The sequence below is a fragment of the Talpa europaea genome, assembly GCF_964194135.1.
Source record: "Talpa europaea genome assembly, chromosome: 8".
Taxonomy (NCBI): Eukaryota; Metazoa; Chordata; class Mammalia; order Eulipotyphla; family Talpidae; genus Talpa; species Talpa europaea.
In genome coordinates, this window is record NC_140075.1 from 118,882,045 (window position 1) to 118,904,294 (window position 22,250).

The 22,250-nt window shown below is 37.6% G+C and overlaps 1 protein-coding gene across 3 annotated transcripts in view; it reads right to left on the reverse strand.

Annotated features, from left to right (window-relative positions):
- The window catches only part of PPP4R4 (protein phosphatase 4 regulatory subunit 4), a gene marked incomplete at both ends in the record, with an annotated part of 74,092 nt that overhangs the window by 22,632 nt on the left and 29,210 nt on the right, over positions 1–22,250 (reverse strand). For 2 of the 3 annotated variants that reach the window (XM_084241207.1, XM_084241208.1), the window contains 9 exons: positions 452–529; positions 2,795–2,914; positions 3,245–3,414; positions 4,393–4,515; positions 7,133–7,254; positions 9,384–9,491; positions 10,287–10,393; positions 12,666–12,739; positions 13,224–13,371. In XM_084241207.1, the coding sequence (XP_084097333.1) occupies positions 452–529; positions 2,795–2,914; positions 3,245–3,414; positions 4,393–4,515; positions 7,133–7,254; positions 9,384–9,491; positions 10,287–10,393; positions 12,666–12,739; positions 13,224–13,371 (1,050 nt within the window). Of the gene's footprint in view, positions 1–451; positions 530–2,794; positions 2,915–3,244; positions 3,415–4,392; positions 4,516–7,132; positions 7,255–9,383; positions 9,492–10,286; positions 10,394–12,665; positions 12,740–13,223; positions 13,394–16,408; positions 16,501–22,250 lie in introns of all 3 variants that reach the window. The other variant, XM_084241206.1, reaches the window with a different exon arrangement.

Below are 22,250 nucleotides of genomic sequence, written 5' to 3' on the forward strand. Positions count from 1 at the left end.
ACATGTATACCCCCAAACTATGTGGAGGGAAAAAAAGGCATGAAATGTAATGTAACATATGATTAAAGTGGTGCAAAATAAAAACCTTACTACATAAAAATATATTCTAAAAACCTTTACATAGAAAAAAATAGAAAATGAAAAATATAACAAAATAGTAAAAGTGATTAGAAGAATAAAGATATTCTTTTATCTGTCTATACTTTGGCGTTTCCTAAATGTCCCTTAACAAACATACACATATATTTTAAATAAATATAGATGGTAATCTAATATTTTTAAAAGAGGTTCCCAATTCCCAGTCTATGATATACAGTGGTACACTGACTTAAAACTTCTGGGCCTAGTCAGCTGAAAGAGTTCATATAATTCCTAAGAAGTAGGGAGGAAATGCACTGATATTTGGACTTAGCATAAAAGAAGTAAAAACCAAAGAGTAAGAAGATATTACCTCCAGTGATTCGTCTTGTAATAATGTTATTAGTTCTTTATGAATTAAATATACTCCAGAATTCAGAAGTTTAGACACCTAAAATGTAGCAATAAAGTCTCTCAGATTTGAGACTACTGGACATAGAAAGGTCATAATAATAATTTTTTTTTAAATACATCCCTGTTAAGATACTTCTTCTAAAATGAGACTAGGTTACAACAATCTAAAATTGTATTTCTAGAAAATTTAATGGCATACATAACCAGCTCTTCAGTTTGTTCTGTGACACGCTGGAGCGCATGGACATCAGGCGGTGGGAAGCACAGAAGAATGGCTTTCATTAGCACAAGCAATGCTAACCCAAGGATGTCCCCCAATGACATCTGCAGACACTGAGAGCAGCCAACAGGGTCTGACATAATATTCCAGGCATAGGAACATTCATCCAGGTCCAGAGCTTCACAACAAGGGCAGGTTTAACGAAGGCCCGCCCGGCTGACTGGGGTGGAGAAGGCCTACGCAAGCGGTGGAGAAGGCCTACGCAAGCAGACCGGTGAGGCCTCCCCTCAGAGACTTTCCTCAGCATGAAAGGAGCGGGGTATGGGGGGTGGGGGTGGGGGGTCTGGGCTAACCCAGTTCCTTCATGAGCAAAGTTTTCCTTCCTTCATACTTGGAGCCCACAAAGGTAAATCCACCAGTTTCTAACTTCACCTTTATTTTCACTTTTGGGCTTCTGAGTAAGGTTTTATATGGGTAAAAAAGAAATTTCTGGATAAAGAAAGTGTTTTAAGAAACCTGAGTTCTACAGGGTTGTTTTTGACTTGTTGAAATATATTCAGAATATTATTATTCTGTAAAACAAGAATAAAGTTAGCACTAGAAAGGTAACTATCAAAATCTAGCAGCAGCTCTGTAGAAAGACAGAAATGCACCGGTGGATTTTCATAATTTAAAAGGACAAAACTGGACTAGCCACTCAGTTTAGAGTAGAATATCATTATTACCCTTCCGACAGGCATGATTTTGAGAATATGGAAAGCAGCCATCCAGAAAATAGCTATATCAACAATTCCCAAATCCACTCCCACCAGTGAAATGTGTCTGTATAACAGGTCAATGTTTAGTTGGTGTGAACATGTTATGTCCACTGTAGAACATAAGTAAAAACGTAATATTAACTAGTTGAGATTCAAAATAAACAGAAACAGAGACTCCAACATTATATAGTTTTACATTCTCAGACTATAGTCTCGTGCAAACACCTCTGGAAATCACCAAGCTGGACAGAGAAAGCAGGTGTGGAGACCAAGGCTAACCGCCTGTTGAATGGATATTGGAGACAATTATTTCCCTCAGCATCCGGGGCCCTTAATCCTCTTCCCGACTGCAAAATCGCATTTCTAAAGCATAGTTACAAAGGTGATTTGATTGTGCAACACTAAAATTACTTTAATTGATTATAGCATCTTAAGGGAATATGTCCTAGATTTTGCACAATGAAGATTTCATTCACACCAGAAAAAAAGGTTATTCAAAAGAAGCAAAGACAGTCCCCCAACAGCCAAAAAAATCTTAAGTTGACATTTATGATGAAGGTATGAATGTCTTGCACAATTTTAGCTGATCTAACAATATTCTGATGTAGGAACACAGTTCAAGAAAGGGAAGGAAATATTATCATTGGTAATAAGAATGTTTATTATACCATCTATGAATGTTTATTATACCATCTTATTATGCCACTCAGAAAGATTTTTATGTGGCATTTTCAAAGTTGAAAAACTACAGTTTTTATGTGTATTTACTATAACTATAGCATAAATATGCTTAGAATGTATTCAAGAAATCTGCCCAAATTTCAAAAATGTTTCAAAAAAAAATTTTTTTTAAGTCAACTGCATTCATTATATAAAAGTTGAAATTCACGTTTGCTCTTACATAATGGGGAGCTGTTGAAACAGTGGAAACTAAAAGCCATATCCATGAAATAATCTATTTGCAGTAAAAACAGTAAATTTAAATAATTTTCCAGCAGTTGCCAAGTTTAGGTGCAAAGTTAAATATAAATATTACAAAGCACATGAAAACTGATTCTACTTCCAAATCTGCAACACACCACATCTACACCATAATGTCTGGTGTAAAGTATTTAGTACAGATATATTCAATAAGGGGATTAATAAATGATAAGTGAAAATGATGCATTTGTGTAAATGAATTCTGTAAATATATTCAAAAGAGAATTGCTGGAATTTTAAAATAAGGTTTAGGAAACGACTAATACAAAATATGGACAAATCTTGTAGTACCCACAGGTAAATCAGCAACAAAAGTAAAACGGTATCACTTCTTCAGACTTACTTCATAAAAGCAAATAGCAATAGTGTATCTGACAGGTACTTCAGGGTCATGGCAAAGGCAGAAGAATGTAGAATAGAGCTCCATGTGGAAGTTTTTCGGATCAACAAAAACAATCATGGCCTGGGGGAGTGGATGGGAGAGAATCAGAGGAAAGCAGGGGAAAAGATGCATCAATACTTGATGTTAACCCATTTCACGGACATAGAAATCATGTTCTCCAAATCATAATTTACTTATAAATGATATTTGAAAAGGCCAATGTATACAAGTAATACAGATTTACAGCAATAAACACAAATCACACCGACATTTACTTGGTACCTAACTCCATATACCAAACGTGACGCTAAGCAACAACTGTCAACATAGCAATATCTTTTAATGCTATCTATTCACATAGTTTTAAAACATGTCAAAATGTTTAGTCTGTATGAATATATAATTCATTACCGGGAAGTTATAGGCACAGTTCTTTCGCACTGAAATATATTTCTTCTCTTGCTCTAGGATTTGGGGTGGAACCTGGTTTTCATTGTGTCCATTTTCTTGTTGCAAACCCAAGGTACAAAGTTTCTTATAAAACTCCAAAAACCTCAAGTGCTGATCTGGAGTAAAAATTCCTAAAACAAATGTAAAACTTTTGCTTAACATTTTAACTGGAAACAAAAACTAAAAAGAGAAAAGCAAAATACAATAAAAGCATAATTAGAAAAAAAAAATTTAAAAATGCTTGGAGGCCATGAATAAAATTAACACTGAGGAAAGAATAAGTATTATGAAGAAATCTAACAGGTCAACCCACATCAGTTCTGTTAATTTTAGTAATATTTTCATTTTAATGTCGGTAATATAAACTATGCAGTGCAGGAGGAGGGCCCTCACGCGCCTCCACAACGTGTGTCCTACCACAGGTCACCAACAAGCCACTATATCACAAGATCACAGCCCTTCCTGCGACTGAGGCATGGCAAATACTCTAGAATTGCTTGAGAAGTGACATGCAGATGTGTCTGCTTAAAAACTGAATTTGAAAGACACCAAAGTCAATGCAAAGCGCTTCTGATCCACGCACTGGTTCTCCACATTCATTAACTATCTTGCAGGAATAGGAACTCTTATATGTTGCAACACATTTTTTCAACAGCTTATTAAATGCCTGCAACCCACATTAAAAAAGGTTTTATCATGCCAGATGGTTATACCTTAACTAACGCTAACATTATTATAGTAAGCCAAGAAATGAGTAATATGTTCAAATGCCCACGGTTGTGGGTATAATTCTATATTCGAAGCTGAACTGCTCATACGATATATTAATTATTCCATTAATGATTAATAAGAATATACTGACTATATGACAACAGTGACTAATCCTAAATCTCTATTATCACATACCAACTAATGCATAAATGCAAAACACTCAGAAATCGAGAGGGCTATGACTCCTGCCTTCTGTCATTCTTTCAGATAGGTCCTACTAGTGAAAAGGTCATTCCAAAATTTGAAGATCTCTTAAGATTTTACACACTTTAGTGACTAAGACAGAAGAAAAAGGGACACGTTTTCTATGACCTTCAAATTCTTAGCGTACACCCTACCGTACAGTCCATGGCATAGTTTTCCCAAGTGGAAAGACAACGAAATAAGAATTGACTCATCCGCTTTGAAAGATTTTTCACAAAATGTTTTCACTAAGGGAAGTATAGTTTGACTTCTGTCATCTGCAAAACAAAACAAGAGAGACATAGTCTAGATCCAGTTTCCCATACTACACAGATGGGAACTAATAAATGTACCTAAATTCCAGAAGAAAAATTACTATGTTAACCTCATAGTAATTGCAAGTGTCTGAAAAAAATACTGCAGGTATGACAGAGAGAGGTGCGAGGAGAGTTGAGATTCTCCCAAACCTGACTGTCTGGCTGAGGAGTTTGAACTCTCAGTGCCGCAGGCCACTGAGAGCAGAATGCAGAGGCTCCGGTGTTTCAGGTTGTGAGTCCGAATAGCTAAAAGAATTGACACCGCTCATGCAAACAGGTGAGTAGACAGGAAACCTTCCTTCTTCTCTTGGCGCACACTGCACACCAGGCTGAGGTTTCTGTCCATTTCATCATTGTTTTCCACTGAGGTAGTGTTGGTTTACAGCAAACACTGTATGTTTTAGGAGGACAGCTCTATGACTCTTCAAATGTACTCCTCAAAGGTATGTCACCACAGCATGCCCACCACTGAAGTTTTATTAACCCTCCACCCCAACCCAATGCACCCCTCCTCCCACTGCTCCTGACATCATTTCACTTTACTCAAATTCAGTTCATTTATAATATGTTCTGTATATTGAATTTCTTCACTTGTACTTCTTGGATGACAATTCTTTTTTTTTTTCATTTTATACTTTTTTTATATCATTCTTCATTTTTATACAATGTATGCCTTCTTCTCTCAGGTGTAGTCCCCGTCAAATTCTTTTTTTTTTTTTTAAAGATTTATTTATTTATACAAGAACCAGGGTACAGGCCAGATGTGCGGGAGGGTGAGAGGATTCACCAGGGACAGAGTGGGGAGCAGAACAGGCAGACTGACTGAAATACACTGCTGAGTGGAACAGCGGGTGAGACAGGAGAGGTCTGCCGCGCCATGAGGGATTCTCCCTGGCCGGCCGGGATCTAACCCGCACTGCAGAGGCTGCAGGCAGCTTCACAGTGCGGCGCTCAACCGCCTGTGCCACCAGGGAGGCCCCCGTCAAATTCTTTAAAAAGTTAATTGATTTTTTGAGTGTGCCTACTTAGGTTAGAAGTTTCTGATATGTTAGCATTGTTTAAATCTTAATTCTAAATACTGTAAATGTCTCACAGTTCCCTTAAACTTACATAAATAAATCACATATTATTAGGAATCTGATAAAACTAACTAAAATGTTACAACAGGCTTATTAGTATCACTGTTATTACTGTCGTTGTCATCACACTTCAGAACCAGATCTACTGTTTTTACCAAGACATTCATTCAACAAACATGCACTGAATTTCATACCGAGCAAGCTTTATGTTAAACAGAAAGATGAATATTAAGTGGTCTCTGGACTTGAGAAACTCAGCCCAACAGAGAAGCCAGACAAAAACATAGCACAAGTCACTTACATAATGTTACAACGTAATGTTATTGCAATTAAAAAATAAGATGGAAAAAAAATACCTCACAAGAACAGGTGACTACTAGTTTAATAGCTGGCATATACTGCACACCAGGTTGAGGATTCCTGTAAGTCAGGAGTCTGCAAATTTTCTTTGCAAGTGTTCTAGGCTTTGCAGTCTGTCCATTACACTCCTCAGCCCTATCACTATTAACATCTAACCAATTACAGCCAATAAACCCGTAAACGAGGGGGTATGGCTATGTTCCAAGGGGAGCAGGAATTGACCTACAGGCCATAGCTCGCCAACTGCTACTATAAGAAATCTGATGTCAGAGGAGAAATGATTTAAAATGGGCACTGAAGAAGGAAAACATGTTGACCAGGAGAAAAATTAAGGGAAGGGAGGAAAATAGGAAGAGAGGAGAAAATGTGGACAGGCCAGAGGTGTGAAAGGGTTTGGTATGCCAAGGTGATGGCTAACAGAGCTGGCGCATCAACCGGCAGGGAGTGGGCGAGATTGGCAGGGATGAAGCCATGAATACAGGGCAGGCCGGGATCTGTGAGAACCATGTGTGGGCCAGAGAAGAGGGAGGAGTCAAAGATGATGGCAGGGGTTGCCAGGTGCCCCGTTATTAGAACAAGGAGATTGAATCATCAATTCGTCAGGTTACAGTTTTTACTCCTCAGGCTCATTATACAGGCCACAATCACTCTGCAACATCTATGCATAATGACTGTTCATGGTGCAATCATCCTTAACAGAGTTCACTTAAAATGTCATTACTCCAAGTAACACAACCCGACAATTGCACAATAGAGTTTTGCACCAGAGTATCTGGCCTCCCCCCCTGCAAATTTCACCCTATCAAACTGGTTAACATTTACTGATAAACTGAAGTCCAACATTAGTCAAAAGCCTTATCAGTCAGCAGAGCAAATAATTATCTTCATGATTTAATTTGCACAAAAGTAAGAAATCAGTCCTTACTCATTCTCACCCCAATGTCCCATTCCAAATTTCTCTTCCCATAGCCAAGAGATATCTAGCTTTAAAATATTAAGGAGGGAAGAGAAGGGAGGGGCTCGCCAGTCCTCATCAAACTGAACATAAGAAATTCTGCCCTTTATTCTTTATTGGTAATACAAAAACACACAGGACAGCACTGCTTTCAAAAGCAACTCTGTGTCCACGGAAGATTTACCTGTATCAAAGATGTCAAGCAGATTAACCAAAGTCTCAAAAGCGGCTAGCCGCACGCTGCTGCCTTCATCCCTGGAGAGTTCTATTAATTCAGGGAGCACCACATTTTTTGTAAGTTCTGTCCTGCAACAACAGAAGAAACAGAAGCACAAGAAGAAAATAAATCAAATCAATAGACAAGAACATAGCAAGAAAACTTAGTGGGTTATGCTATGGAAAATAGGAGGGAAATCACAAAGCTAGGGATCCAGCTCTCCAGAAGCCTGCAGTCTGGTTGGGAAAACATGATATAAAAACAAACATGAACAGTCATTACAAAGTGGTTAAACTCCAGTACCCACACCCATATTATTAATATAGCGACCTTAACTAGAAATATATATTAAGCTTTATAAATTACAATATAGTTTTCCACTTGAAGCAACTTCAACAAACGATCTAGACTCATTTAGAAAAACTTACCAGTAGCAATTGTAGAAACGCAAACAAAACCTTTTAACTAAGATTTCAGGGTATAAGTGACTTTTTCATTGACCTAAAATAGAGTATTATAGTAACTGATGTCTATAAAGAATGACATATGACACTAGAGTCTCCCTCTAAAAGAGTGAAGCACATTATAAACCGCTGTCGGGGATAAATGATGTTTATAACACAGTCACAAATGGTTCTGTTATTTGTTATTTTATCTCTGCTTATTCACCATGATAAGACCTCGCTGCAATAGCACACATTCTGTGAGATGGAGGCTGGCTTATGAAGCAACCGGCTTTCTTGGGTAAAAGATGGAAAATGGTATGAATCATAACTTGATAGAATATGAAAAAGTCAGTGCGAGCTGCAGAACACCTATGAAATGCAGGACACAGCACAAAGACTGGAAGACATGGCTGTGAAGCGGACCTTTGTGCTACAAGAGAATGTTTATAATCTGTCCAGTCCACGGAGTAGTCACATGTGCTCCTGAGCACTTAGATGAGATCAGAGTAGCAGAGGAGTAGGTGCTAATTTTACTTAATTTAAATAGCCACATATGGGTCCTCCCTGACAACTAAAAGATTGAATATATGTTTATTAAGCACTTGTATTTCTTCTTCATGAAGTGTCTGTCCCTCTTCTTTGTCCATTTGTCCCAGTACATCCTCCTAATAGATTCTGATCCTGGTTCAGGAGGACAAATCTGGTGAGACTGAATAAATAATGGTCCACAATGACGCAGAGTCAGCCCAGCCTTAGAAGCCCCATCAGAAAGCAATCAGCCCTAGGGATTGCGCGCCCTGCTGACATGCTAAGCTTCCAGCACAACACTTAAGTCCGATTCAGCAAGGGTGGACACAGGACATGTACATGGCTCTACCTTGAATCTCTGTGACAATCTAAAGTCTTCCTAAAGCCTTAAATATTGGCCCACACACCTTAAAAACTTCATTATACAAATGGCAACAACCTGACTGTCCTTGCTTGCACAGTAAAGCAGCAGATGAAATCAGTGTGACTTCTACTACAAACAAGAGGGTCAAATAGTTTTTGGACAAATTTAGGACAGCTTTTAAACAAAAATTATTTCCCAAGTTGGTGTTTCCATAAAATTCAACATATATTCATTAAGTGAAGATATTTTGCTGACAACTAACAGGTTGAATATATATTTGTTAAGCACCTGTATTTCTTTAATCATACATATAGCTTCACATGAAATGTTTTAACAGGTAAGAGACTGTCTGCCCTCTGCTGCTCCTTCCTGTCCTCCAGGCACCCAGAAGGCAAGGGGAGCAGCAAGTAGACAGGGAAGTGCAAAGTTGTACAGCAGAAAACGAAAGGCTTCCACTGGGCGATGCTATCTGAAATGATACAATAACACAGAGGCCAGTTGTATTGCAGGCATGGATCATCCTGGGACATTTTCCCTCCCTGGATGTAGGTGTTGGGAATGATAAAGTGAAAAGGAGATAAACTAACATCAAGTGAACACGCATCACTATGCTCAGCATCCTCACTTTTATCTTTTTAATCTTTTGGGTTCTCGGAAAAGTCATGATGCATTTTTGCTTGAAAAAACATAGAAAAAGTAGGTCATAACTTTTCCGACAACCCAATAGCTAGCTCAGAAAGTACTCTTAGGATCACTTTCAAAGATCATATAAAGTTTAGTCATTCAGTAGCATGTTTTCATGGAACAAGGGATGGGATATGCAGATCTGACAGTGAAGACAGGAGATGTAACTGACATAAAGAATTAAACATGTACTTACCCAATGCCCTGAGCTATATTTTCTAATTGCCGACACATACAGGACCGAACTTCGTATTCTACATCTTGACAGAGTGATTTTACTAAGGGAAGTATTTCTCTTTTAATGCTTGGAGGGGGAGGAAAGAAATATGCAAATGGATGAGTGTTTCAGATAATTAACATTTGCAAACAATCATCATCAAAATCTTAGCTTAATAACAATTATACTTTAATATGAAGCTTTAAAGTTTGCTTTACATTTTATATATGTTATTATATTTGGATGTTATCATCAGCCAATTGCAAATTATGTGTATGTCTGGGTCTTTTTAAAATAACAGTTAATTAGGGATTCGCAGCAAAATGTCTTAGCTAAGATAAAAGGCTACAGGCAAGTGGAATATCTCATTCTAAGAAACATCAACCAAAATATTCTTCAATTCTATAGTTACTCTTGGGTCATAACTATATAACATGCCATTCTTTCTATCACATTCTATTATTTCTATAAATCTATTGGTATTTATCATCCAGGAAGAGAGTATTTTATGAATTATAAACATTCTCCATAAAATCTTAAAACAAGATACATCAATCAAAAGAATGCTTTCATCACAACACTGGAAGAAAAGATAAAGTCTATGTCTATGCCATGTTTACCAATTAATGCTATGATATCCTCAAAACTACACTAAGGTGTGTGTGAAACAAGGAAGATTAAGAAGGAAAGAGAAGAAAAGTTAAGCTCATTGATTTTGAAAAGCCACGAGATCAAAGAGAAATGCATCAGTGCAGAATTCTGAGAATTCTAGCTACAACAGCTAAACATACAGAGCATGGAATAATACAAATCTATTATAATTGTCATAGCCCTTTTAGATCAATTTAAGAAAGAAGACAGAAATTATATACAAATACTCACGTATGGGCATCAAATTTGTTCGTCAATTTTCCTAAAATTTTACAACTAACTAAACGAGACTGGACTGTTTGTGAAAGTTGTGCCTTGGAAACAAGTGGATTCAAAATCTAAAGAGAAAAGATTTAGAGAACAAATTCACAAAATTTTATATATTCTTGCCACTAACATAAGCTATTTTCTTCAAAGAATACATAAACGTGCTAAATATTTTTAAAGAATTTGAATTATAACTTGAGGTACACGGTTGTTCAGAACCTGGATCACTCTGTTTGTCTTCTTAAAGTAAATATGATGCTAAATTATGCAATTAAACACAGCTGGACACCAAACAAATGAATTAAAGCATGTGGTGAATTCCGCAGTGATTTAAATACATGGAAAGCATAATTTTTAAATACACATTTTCAAAAGAAAAAAAGCAAATTAGTTACCAGATAGTCTGAAGTTTATTTTTATTTCATGCAAATTTTTATATTTCTCCTAAAGGGATGGAAAACAATATAGCTTCAAATGGATTCAATTAAGTAATTCCATAATTTGAATATAATAACCAGAGCGATCCTGTATGGTGCACGTGGCAGGCACTCAGAAACCCATCAGCATGAGAGACTGTGCAAAACTGTGATGGGCAGACCCTGGTTCTGGCCTAAGTTCTTTAATCTGTGAATCTGGGCATGTAACCTTTCTATTTTTTACCCCCAGGCTTCTCATCTATTTAAGATGGAAATTAAAATATGTTTTACTAAGATCCCTCTGAGTTCTAAAATTCTAGGACTCTAGTAAAACAAAAAAAAAATCAACTGTTTTTTCTTTTTCCTCTCAACAAAGTAGCCAGAATTGCTGAATGCATGACAAATGTATTTAAAAGTTTTGAAAGCTTTGAAATAAAAGACATATTCAAAATCTTTAAAATCACACATTAAATAATATACAGCATTCTGAAGTAAAACTGTACTACATATCCCTCTTTAAAAAATATAAATAACACATGTTGACATTATGCTAAATACTGCTGAATAATTTAAATATGTGTCATCAGCTAGCTGTTTGGCATCAAGTTTAGAGACATTCTTATTAACTGAGTAAATCTTCCCATTTTCAAGCAGGTATGCAGGCATCGAGATAGGACTACCTGCCTAAGGGCAAAGACACTTTGTGGACATGTCACTGATTAATAACATTTTTCAACCAAGACATATTTGAAAGGAAATATATATAGGAAATGTACTTTAAGAATGAAAAAATCATTTCATGAAAGAATAAATTTCCTTTCTAGTTTTCCAATTCTCTCATCTTAATTTACTAAAACTTTTAGAAAAGGGCATACTGGACAATGTTGAAAATTAAAAAGTAACAAACAAATTGGCAACAATATTTGCAATAAATATTATAAAGGGATGGCAACCTTTATAGATAAATAGCACATGTAAATAGAGATCAAAGGATACAATCAGACAATTCAAAAGGGTAAATAGAATGTTATAAATACAACATAAGAGAAAATATTCAATAACATAATAAAAAAATTCCAAAATAATACAATTCCAGTGGCCCATCAAATTAAATTGGAATGCAATTGCTGATAAGAGTCCAGGAAAGCATGCATTTTCATATATTGTTTGTCAAGAGCCTTAATAGGAATGCCTTCTGATCCAGTAATTCCACTTTTTGGGGAAGCTATAGCTAATGAAATTTTCTGAAAAACAAGAAAAGCTCCACAGAAATGTTCACTGATGCCTTGTTTTGATAGTAAAATACTGAATCTAGGCCTAAATGTTTAACAAGTAAAAAAAATTGTAGCCACAACCAGTGATAAATAACAACCACATACAAATTCATTATGATCATTAATGTGGCAAACAACAACCCTATACAGGGAAAAATATGAAATGAAAATATATCAGAATGTTCAAAGAGGCTAAGTACAGAACCATGATATTTTGCCTTTTATTTATAACTCAAATCTTCTTTTCTTTAAGATTTATTTATTTATGCATACAAGAACTGGGGTACAGGCCAGAGGTGTGGGGTGAGAGGATTCACCAGAGACAGAATGGGAAGCAGAACTGGCAGGTCTACTGAAATACACTGCTGAGAGGAGCAGCGGGCGAGGCAGGAGAGGTCTGCTGCGGCGCCATGTTGGCCAAGGGTCGAACTGGTGCTTCAGTGGCCGAGGATAGCTTCATAGGCTGTGTCTTACCCCCTGCGCCACCAGGGAGACCACTATAACTCAAATCTTGCATAAAGAACATGTGTGGCTTTCAGAGTGGAAAATAAACCTATTCTTAAAATTTTTTAAATACCATTTTAATTTTTTTAAAGGGGGTTTAAAACAGTTTACTTATTAGTATGTTAAAAAAAAAAAAAAAGAGGTGTTACCTCATGCCTTAGGGTTTCTTTGGGCAGAACTTCTATCACAGACAAAAGAGTTTCCAGCCAGGCGTTGCTCACACCTGATTGATGGATAGAAAATCAAGAGCTTCACTAACAAAGTCACTTTCAACTCAGTCATTAATAGTTACAATAGTACTTAATGATACAGGGGAATAATTACTTTCATTATTATTACAACAAGTTTCTCTATTTTTCCTCTTGGCCAACACCTAGAAAAGTTTTACACTTTCAAAAATATACTAGGGGACTACCTATAATCCAAAGTGTGCACTTTTGCTGTACAATACTATCAACATAAAGACTGTATAGGAAGAAAAACCTCAGAGAAATTATAAATCACGCCATGATTGAATGAATGGGTGTTCAGCTTTCAAGGTTCCTGATTTTGCAGTTCTGGTCAGGAAACTGCCATGGCTGTTTTCAGTTGTGCCAATCACCACCACTGGGCAGCGCAGCCTCCTCAGGTGGCCCTCAGATCCAGGTGACGTCACTGTCACATCCAGGGAGCAAGAACATGCCCAGCTGCACATGCGGGGCCCTGACCTGCGTCCCTGTGCTCCAGGTGCAGCAAGATGAGTGGGAGGAAGGAGTGCGCATAGGTGTGGACCGACACCGACTCTTCCTGGAGGATGGTCAAAAACGACATGGCAGCCGTCACCTGCATCTCCACTCCCGCAACGAGCAGCGCCTCCTGCGTGATCAGAGAGAGTTTGCTATTACAGAGATGAGAGGTCGGAAATGATCCTTTTTAAACATCTCAGGTCAAAGACACCAAACAGTCCTAATTCTACTAGACAACTATATATGACCTTTAAGGATATGTACTTCATTTAAGTAAACTACAGTAATCTATTCCTCCTCATTAAACTCAGACCACATAAGGTTTAAATGTCTTGGGAATTTATGAAAAAACATCCAATTGCTTTTTTGAATGAATATTAGGAAAAATACATAAACCTTTAAATAGTAAAAAGGTATCTGATTTCAAACATCAAAAGATTTCAATTTCTATTTTGCTCTTGGTAGTGTAGTTCGTCATCCTACTAGAACAATAATGCCAAAGCACAGTCATGCGTGTTTTCATTACTTGTATTTCTACTTCAGAAAACAAACACTATACATTCTACTATAAAAAGGAATACCTAAGATTTTGAAATGCATTTTTCCCTTTAAACAACTTGCAACATAATTTAATGTGAGTAAACTGTTTTAAAAAGGAACTTTTAAAATGTAAAAATAGTTCTAAAAATCAATTATAGTCCGAGCCATCTATAGTCACCATTTAAAGTGAAAACCTACATTAGAATATTTGTTTTCAAACCATCAGAGTAAAAAAAAAATTACTTTTCATATAAGCTTCATAAAGATATTACCTATACTTTTTAAGATACGTGTAGTGTGAACACAGTTAAAAGTATTACTTAGCTTACTCAATTATGGGAATTACCCTTGATTGCCTATTTTAGAATTAATAAAATGGGCAGAACAACATGGAACTTGCGATGTGGATCAATTTCCCCATCGGTGAATTTAAGAAAATTAATCTTTCTGCATTGTTTCCAAATGAATTAATTACAAATTACAGCACTTTTGGAGATAAATTTCAATCATTTTAACTAGATCTTTCACGACTTACCAACGTGCACAAACTGAGCATTTAAATAACGACCCTCATACATCCAACTGGCTCCAATCAACACAACTCTTGCAAATCTGGAGGGAATCACTCAACTGATCTCTCCCAGAGCTGTTCCCCCTACAATCTTCTTTATCTCAGTAAACAGCAAATGCCAAGTCTGCCCTTCCTGTTGAGCTCGGAGGTCACTCTTGTCTACACTCTGCCTCTCACCACAATCAAACGACCACTCAACACTCATCAATAACCCACCCCACATTACCTATACCACTACCACCCTGGTCCAAGCCGCCATCACCTCTACACTGGACTATTCCAATAACCTGTGAATTAGTCCCTGATTCCTTCATGGCTGCCTACCGTCTGCTGTCTGCACAGAAGCCAGACAGTCTTTAGAAAAGAAGTCAGATAATATCATTTTCTGCTCAAAATTCTCCAATGGTTTTCCATCTCATTCAAAGAGAGTCACAATCCTTTCAATGCCTTACAAGATATGTTCCCAATGTCCCTTTCCCCAGAAGTCTACATGGTGGCTCCCCGATATCTTTCAAGTCTCCATGTAAGTATGGTCTTCTTATGAGCTCCCTGATGACCCGATTTTAGACTGAGAGAAACTCCCTTGCCCCTGCTCTCACTGCTTCTCACAGCACCAGTGTCGCCATCATCCAACATCTTCCCTCACTTACGATCTGGAGCATAAGCTTCATGATTGCGAGAACTCTGGTCTGTTTTCACTAGTATACCCCCCACTCTGAGCACATGGTGGGCATTCGGTGAGGAACTGCTGATGACTGAGTATCTCTTACCCTGTCACCTAACTTCCTGCTCTCGCCGCTCTCTTCCTTCACACACACTTTCCACATCTCCTAAAAGGAGGCTTCAAGAGACTTTGAAGTCAGTCCTAAAGATTAGGGATTGGTAGAATTAGACACAAGGCAAAGCAAAAATGGATCACACAGAAATGCATTCTCAACCTGCTTTCCATCCTGTCAGTAAAGAGATGTTCTTCTCTCTCCTACCCCAGCATCTCCGTAATTGTGACTGACATGAGCAGAGTCCAGACTCCTGGTGGGGCCCTGCTGGCATCATGGCAGAGAGAATATCATTCCAGAGCAGAACAGACAGCCCTGGAGCCATTCAGTACTTGGCTGGCCAGTCAGCCAATAAACGGCAACTCTCGCCTGTCTGATGCCAAAGCTAAGCACTGAATTCTCTCCTCACAGCTTCTGCACTTTCATTCACCACTTATTAAGACATAAACCAATCCTCAGCCTTCACACGGGAGATCTGCAGTGGCTTTACTGTGGCGAATGCTCACGTGGTTTGGTTAATACCAGGAGAACCGACTGCAGACTAGACTGGCCGGCTTTCGTTTGGGTTTAAATGTGTCTCATCTCACACACACAAATGCTATTTTAGTTTTTCAACCAACAGTCAATTAAATATCGTAAAAGTTCTTGACTGAAAGAAAAAGAGAAGGATAAGGTGTAAAGCAGAAGCAGCAAATGGTCTCTAACATCAGCCCTCCCACACCCCCGTTTTACTGTTCTTGAAACAAACATTTGATCCACACTAACAAATTTGGATTTGGAAAATGCTTTTCAAAGATTTGATGTGGCCAGAATATATCACTTACAGGTTGCAGAAGGTTTTTATTTTAAAAACAGAAAGAAGTTGGCCAAGAACTATGGAGGCAAATTGTGACAGCCACAGCGTACATTCGGGTCCACATGAGTCTGCTGTTTTAAGTTCCAAGAGATGTAATCCTGGCCCTGCTGCCAGGCTGGTTTTGTACGTAAGCAAACTGTATGTGAAAGCAGGACGTGAGCAGCTCTCCAGTGTCACATCTTCTTACAATTTACTTAATCTTGGCTCCCGCAGTAACATTTGCCCCAACTACTTTGCATATAATTTTCGAAAAATCCTCAAGTCTTATCAGGATTTGGGTTTTTCTCTTGTGCTGACTTCAACATCTGGGACTGTCCACTGTTAAGAAACCAGCAGAGACTAAAAGAGTGTATCACTGCTAAAAATCAACTGACCTCTAAACATAATTCTCTGAAACCCAATGCAATAAGAGTTTGATACTTACCATGCAGTGTTCTCCTCCACAGAGTCACACCCTCTGGACAAACACAGTGAGATCCATACTCTCTGGGGAAATAAGTGTGCATCCTCATAGGCCTTGGGAGACACTGAAAAGTAAATTCCTCTATTGCTTCCTTGGCATGCCTTGGTGCCAGTTATGGCTCCTCCTATAAACTATTATATAGCTGACATTCCAACTTGAATCCCTCAAAAATGAAAGGAGACATTTTATGAATGTGTTGATGGTACATTTCCAGATTTAAAAAACTATTCCCATTTGAGGAAGGAGGATTAGACAGGGATGTTTAAATGCATCCTTCAGGCAGCATGAATGATATAAAAGCGCATTTTGTGAAACAACCTAAAAGGTCCTTGCAGAGAAGAAACTGCTCTGTCTCTAATAAATCCACTGAGAAAAAATTTCTCTTTACCGATAACATGAAGAAACATTAAATAAGTCACTGGTTGGTTCCACAAGAGAAAATACTTTGGATTCACACATTTGGAACTAATTTAAAATATAAACCTGGTTAAACAAATTTTTATCACAACTGGTGCAAGTAAAAGCTAAGGGAGGCCTAAAATTACAAATTACTTGTTTGCTTTTAGAGCTAGCATAACTGGCTGCTGCTTGAAATTAAATAATAAGGATTTAAATATTAAAATATTGAAGACCTGGGACTTACAAAATATCCAGGGTTTTATGGCCACCATAAGTGTGGGAATTTTCAGTAATTAACAATAACAGAGAAAAGCGCCTTTAACAACAAAACTGAATTTATAAAAGGCTTTTGAACAGAACTTAATATGAGTAATTGGAACATGCCAACTCTAAGAGACTTTTAATACTTAACCAAACCTCACCAAAATCAAGAATGAGGAGAACTAGCAGAGAGCACTGAAAATCCGAATCAGAGAGGGGCAGAGGGGAAGCACATGGAGGCCCTACACGGGAATGCTAGCTCGCTTTAAATCTGCATTTCAGGGATTAGCAAGGTTCATGATGCGGTACACACGAAAACACCCTGAAGATCTCTTTCCAGAAAGGAAATCCAGACACCAATAGCAGCTGCCCATGACCACCACTAATGTCAACGATGCACCCAGTCACGCACTCCTCAGCTAATCCACAAGCAAGTACACTTCACAACCACGGTTTTGAAACTGAGCTTCCAGATGGACTACTCTGCCAAGTCACTTTTGCATACCAATAAATTTATTTTGCATATAAAAAATAAATCACAATTTATTTATATTTTAGGTAATTTCATTATTTAGGTTTTAAAAGTAAATTTAAAAAACAATTAAAAACATTGCAAAGAAAGAATGTGCTTACCATGGAAATACTCAGAAGATACCAAGGCTATACCTAAGTATTACAAATGAGCCATTGCAGTCATATTTAGTTAAATAGTTTTTGAAAAAATTACAAACTTTTCTTGGAGATGGGGGGAAAGCTACTATAAAGAAGGGGAGGGTTTCTTTCCAATCACTCATAATACTGTTTCCTTCTACCTACTCTCTCCCTAAGGTAGCCCAATGAAAAGCTAATTCTAATAATATAATTTTAGTTGCAGTCACAGTCACTGATTAAGTACCAGTCTCACAGTAAGTGTTCTGGAAACTGGAAGGCAGTCCATTATGTACATTTAAACATTCAGCAAATAACCCTTCAGTTACATGCAGGTACTGTGCTGGGTGCTAGAGACTTAGCAATGGGCAGACCTACCACAGTAGCTGTTAATTCTGTAATTAAGTTGTGGTGAGAGCTATAGATGAGAAGTACAAGATGCCCGAAGAACATCTAACAGTGACCTGATGTACTCACGGGGACGGGGGAGGTAGGTAGACACTGAGAAGTGATAAACTGAACTTCGTGAAGAGAAAGTTCAAACTAGACAAAATTTGGGCTCAGGGTAGGCACAGCAAGAGGAGTCAGAAGCAAGCATTCTCCACACTAAGAAGCTTAAAGAAGAACACGCAGCGTTAGGGAGGGTGAGGCTCATGAAACACGCAGTGTCCACCTTACGTAGGGCCTCAGATGCATGAGGATATTCTAATTGCATTTTTTTTAGTACTTTGAAATATTATGGTGATTACAAAGTTGAAAACAATCAGAAAGGAGGCAGGATGGAATGGGAGGGAGTGGGTGAGCCTCTCTTGGGAAGCTATTTCACTTAGCTGAGCACAGTAGCTTGGACTAAGGTTGGAGAGAGGTCGATGTTGTCAACTAAGGACAAATCCTTAGTTTCTGACGACAGAATGGCAGTCACCAGAGGAGAAAAGGGTGGGTTGATGAATAGTACAGGCACAAAGAGCTGACTGGCTGGTGGCAGATGGTAACTCGGTCTTTGATGGTAGACAGTATGGTATATATATTTGCTAAGTTGTGAAACTGTACTCTTAAGCTTAAATGGAGTTGCAAAGCAATGTTCCTTAAAAAAAAAAAAAAAAAAAAAAAAACGGGTTGTACAACATAGTAAAAGAACAGATGGTATCAAAGGTCATTCCCCAAATCCTGGCATGTAAACCAGAGGTTCACAGTGTTGCCCTTTAGGACGGGAGACACTGAAGAATGTCCAAGTGTTCAGATGGAAATACCAGGAGCTCAATTTTGGATTTAACTTTGACATGCCTTTGAAGCATCTGAATGAGATTACAAAAGGAATTGTATTTATACATTTGATACTCTGAAGAGGACTGCTATAACTAAGAGAATTTCTATTTTTTAAATATACCTTGTATTTATTTATTATTTTTTAAAAAGATTTATTTATTTATTTATTTATACAAGCACTGGGTACAGTCAGAAGTGCGGGAGGGTGAGAGGATTCACCAGAGCCAGAGCAGGGAACAGAACAGGCAGACTGAAGTACACTGCTGAGGGGAGCAGCGGGCGGCAGGAGAGGTCTGCGTGCCATGTGGGACCCTCCTCCAGTGGCTGAGGAGCAGCCGGGAATTGAACCAGTGCCGCAGAGGCTGCGGGCAGCTTCGTAACCCAGCGCTCAACCGCTGCACCACTAGGGAGGCCCGAGAATTTCTATAGAATAAAAAGAATTTCTATAGATGGCATTTAAAGGCAGTCCTATAGATGGCATTTTCTCTGCAGTCCTGCAGAGAAAACATGGACTGAAAGTTAGATTATCTGTTACTATAAACATAATTTCACCCCAACAAAATGAGAGTTTTGAAGCACTCAGAGTTTAAATAAGTCATCCATCACAAGTGTTTTGGCAAGATACTTAATTTTAAGTTCTGGTTATTCCTAACACATCATTAGAAAACAATTAATTGATCCAGGGCTAGGGTGATTATTGGGCATGGTGGAGGGGTATATGCAGATATACAATTAAAAACACCTGGATTAATATCACTGTGTGATTAAATTAAAAAAAAAAAAGAATGGGAACTTTCTCCTTTAGTCATGACAGACTAGGAAATTCTAATCAGTTCTCCTGATAAGGATAGTTTAAACAGTCGGACAAAATACAAAAATCTTAACATAAAGAATCAAAATATAGGGCCTCCCTGGTGGCGCAGGGGTTGAGCATAGCGCTGTGAAGCTGTCCACAGCCTCTACAGCATGAGTTCGATCCCCTGGCCAGCCAGGGAGCAACCTACAGGGCACAGCAGACCTCTCCTGACTTGCCCGCTGCTCCCCTCAGCAATGTATTTCAGTCAATCTGCCTGTTCTGTTCCCCACTCTGTCTCTGGTGAATCTTCTCACCCCCCACACCTTTAGCCTGTACCCCAGCTCTTGTATGCATAAATAAATAAATCTTTTTTTAAAAAAAGAATCAAAATATAAAAATCATTAGCATAAAGGCATATAGAAATTAACAAGCTTACCCATCCAAGTAAAAGACAATGAAAATCCAGAAAGGTGAGCCTAATCTGGGTCCTATTTTTCCTCTGGGAACATGTGCTGATTCTAGAAAAGGGTCCTGAGAGGCTGAAAGCTTAAGTGACTTTTTGGCAGCCTTGCAGAGGTCCTGGTAAGCCCCCTTGGGATAGATTAAAGGTAATCCTGAAGCAGAGTGGCCTTTGCAGGGACAGCAGTCCTAGCTTAAAATCATCCACTACCTGAAATTGATTAGGTGAGACTTAACTGCTAGTGCAGTAAAGTGGATGCCAAAAGAAAACACATTTTCTAGAGAGGATATCTCCCCAAGTCTCAACTATTTCTATAAATAATTTTTTAAAGTACAAGATGAAACACACAATAGCATCAAGGCACATGAAGAGATAAGAAAATATGAACAAGAGCCCATAGGAGCAATAGAAAATAGAAACGTACCAAAAGAGTTGTAGGTATTGGTGCCATCTGACAAGAGGTTAAGACACAAGTGAGGATTCAACAGAAAACTACATGATATTTAAAAAAATAATAATAATGCGGCAGATTATTAAAAGAGCAAAGTAGAAACTCTAGACTGGAAAAAAACATCATAATCAAAATCAGGATAGACACAGATGATGAGTGACTGGGAATACAGGTCATGATAAAACAATCAGGATGAGTAACAGAGAAAAGGACGGAAAAGAAGGTAAAAGACAGAAAATACCTTAGGAAGGTCTAACATAAGTGAAAGAGGAGTCCCACAACAGCAGAGAGAAGACTAGGAAGAACATATTTCAAAAGATAATGTCTGAAAATATTCCAACACTAAGAAAAGAGAATAAGCCACAAATTCAAGAAGCTGTGTATAAGCCAAAAAGAAGTCTTCCTACAGGCACAGCAAAATCTTGTTGGCAAGCGTCTGCTTTAAATGAATGTGAAATACATTTTCAGGCCAATGAAAGCTGAGAAAATTTGTCACCAACAGATTTGTACTAAAGGATGTTCAGGCAAAAGAAAAATAATTCCAAATGGAAATACTATAGACAACAAAAAAGACAAATATGTGGGTAAATCTAAATAAATTTTAATTATATAAAACAACAATATGTGCGAGACTTAAAATACATAAATAGTTAAGATATCAGACAACATATAAATCACAAGAAGATTCAGTGGAGTTTGAAAGTGTGACGCTAATATCCAGAAAAAGGGTAACACTACAAATGAATATTCAACTTTGATAATGAGTCTCTGTTATAATCGCTAAGGTCACTTAAAGAATATACAACTTGACCCTAAAAGAATATACAACTTCCAAGTTAACAGAAGGGGGCAGGGAGGGGGAGAAGCAGAGTAATGAAACTATTCATTCAATTTTTAAAAAGGAAATAAATGACAGAAAAAGGAAGACCAAACAGGTGACAAAAAGAAAGACATACAGAATAAATCCTATACGGAGGTGCACATCAACATGACCTCAATCAAAAATATATTTTTTAAAAAAACGTAAGAGTACAATGACACATGTAATTACATTAACTATAAAATGGATGAGATTTTCTAATCTAAGCTCATGCAAGACATGCACCTGTAAGAGGCTTTTTGTCTTTTCAGGTATCAGGGTAATACTGGCCTCACAAAAGGAATTATGCTGTTCTTACTTCCTCCTCTATTTTTTGAAAGTACTTGTGTAGAATTTCTATTATTTAATTTACATTTATTCTAATCTTTATCATTTCTGGAGCTTTTTGCCCCTTCATAGAAGTCCAATTTCCATCCAATTTCTGTTTAAAGAAGACTTTCTGTATTTTATCTATCACTTTTAGGTGTTCTGATTTGGAAAATTTTCAAGGATATCTAGTTCACCATACTCCAAAAATCAGTTAATTCATAAAGTTTTCCAACAAATGTTAGAGACCTTTATTACAATGGGATATTGTGAGTATTTTTTTGTTATATAGTTTTCCAAGAATGATAAATAAAAATACCTATAAATGGATCCTTC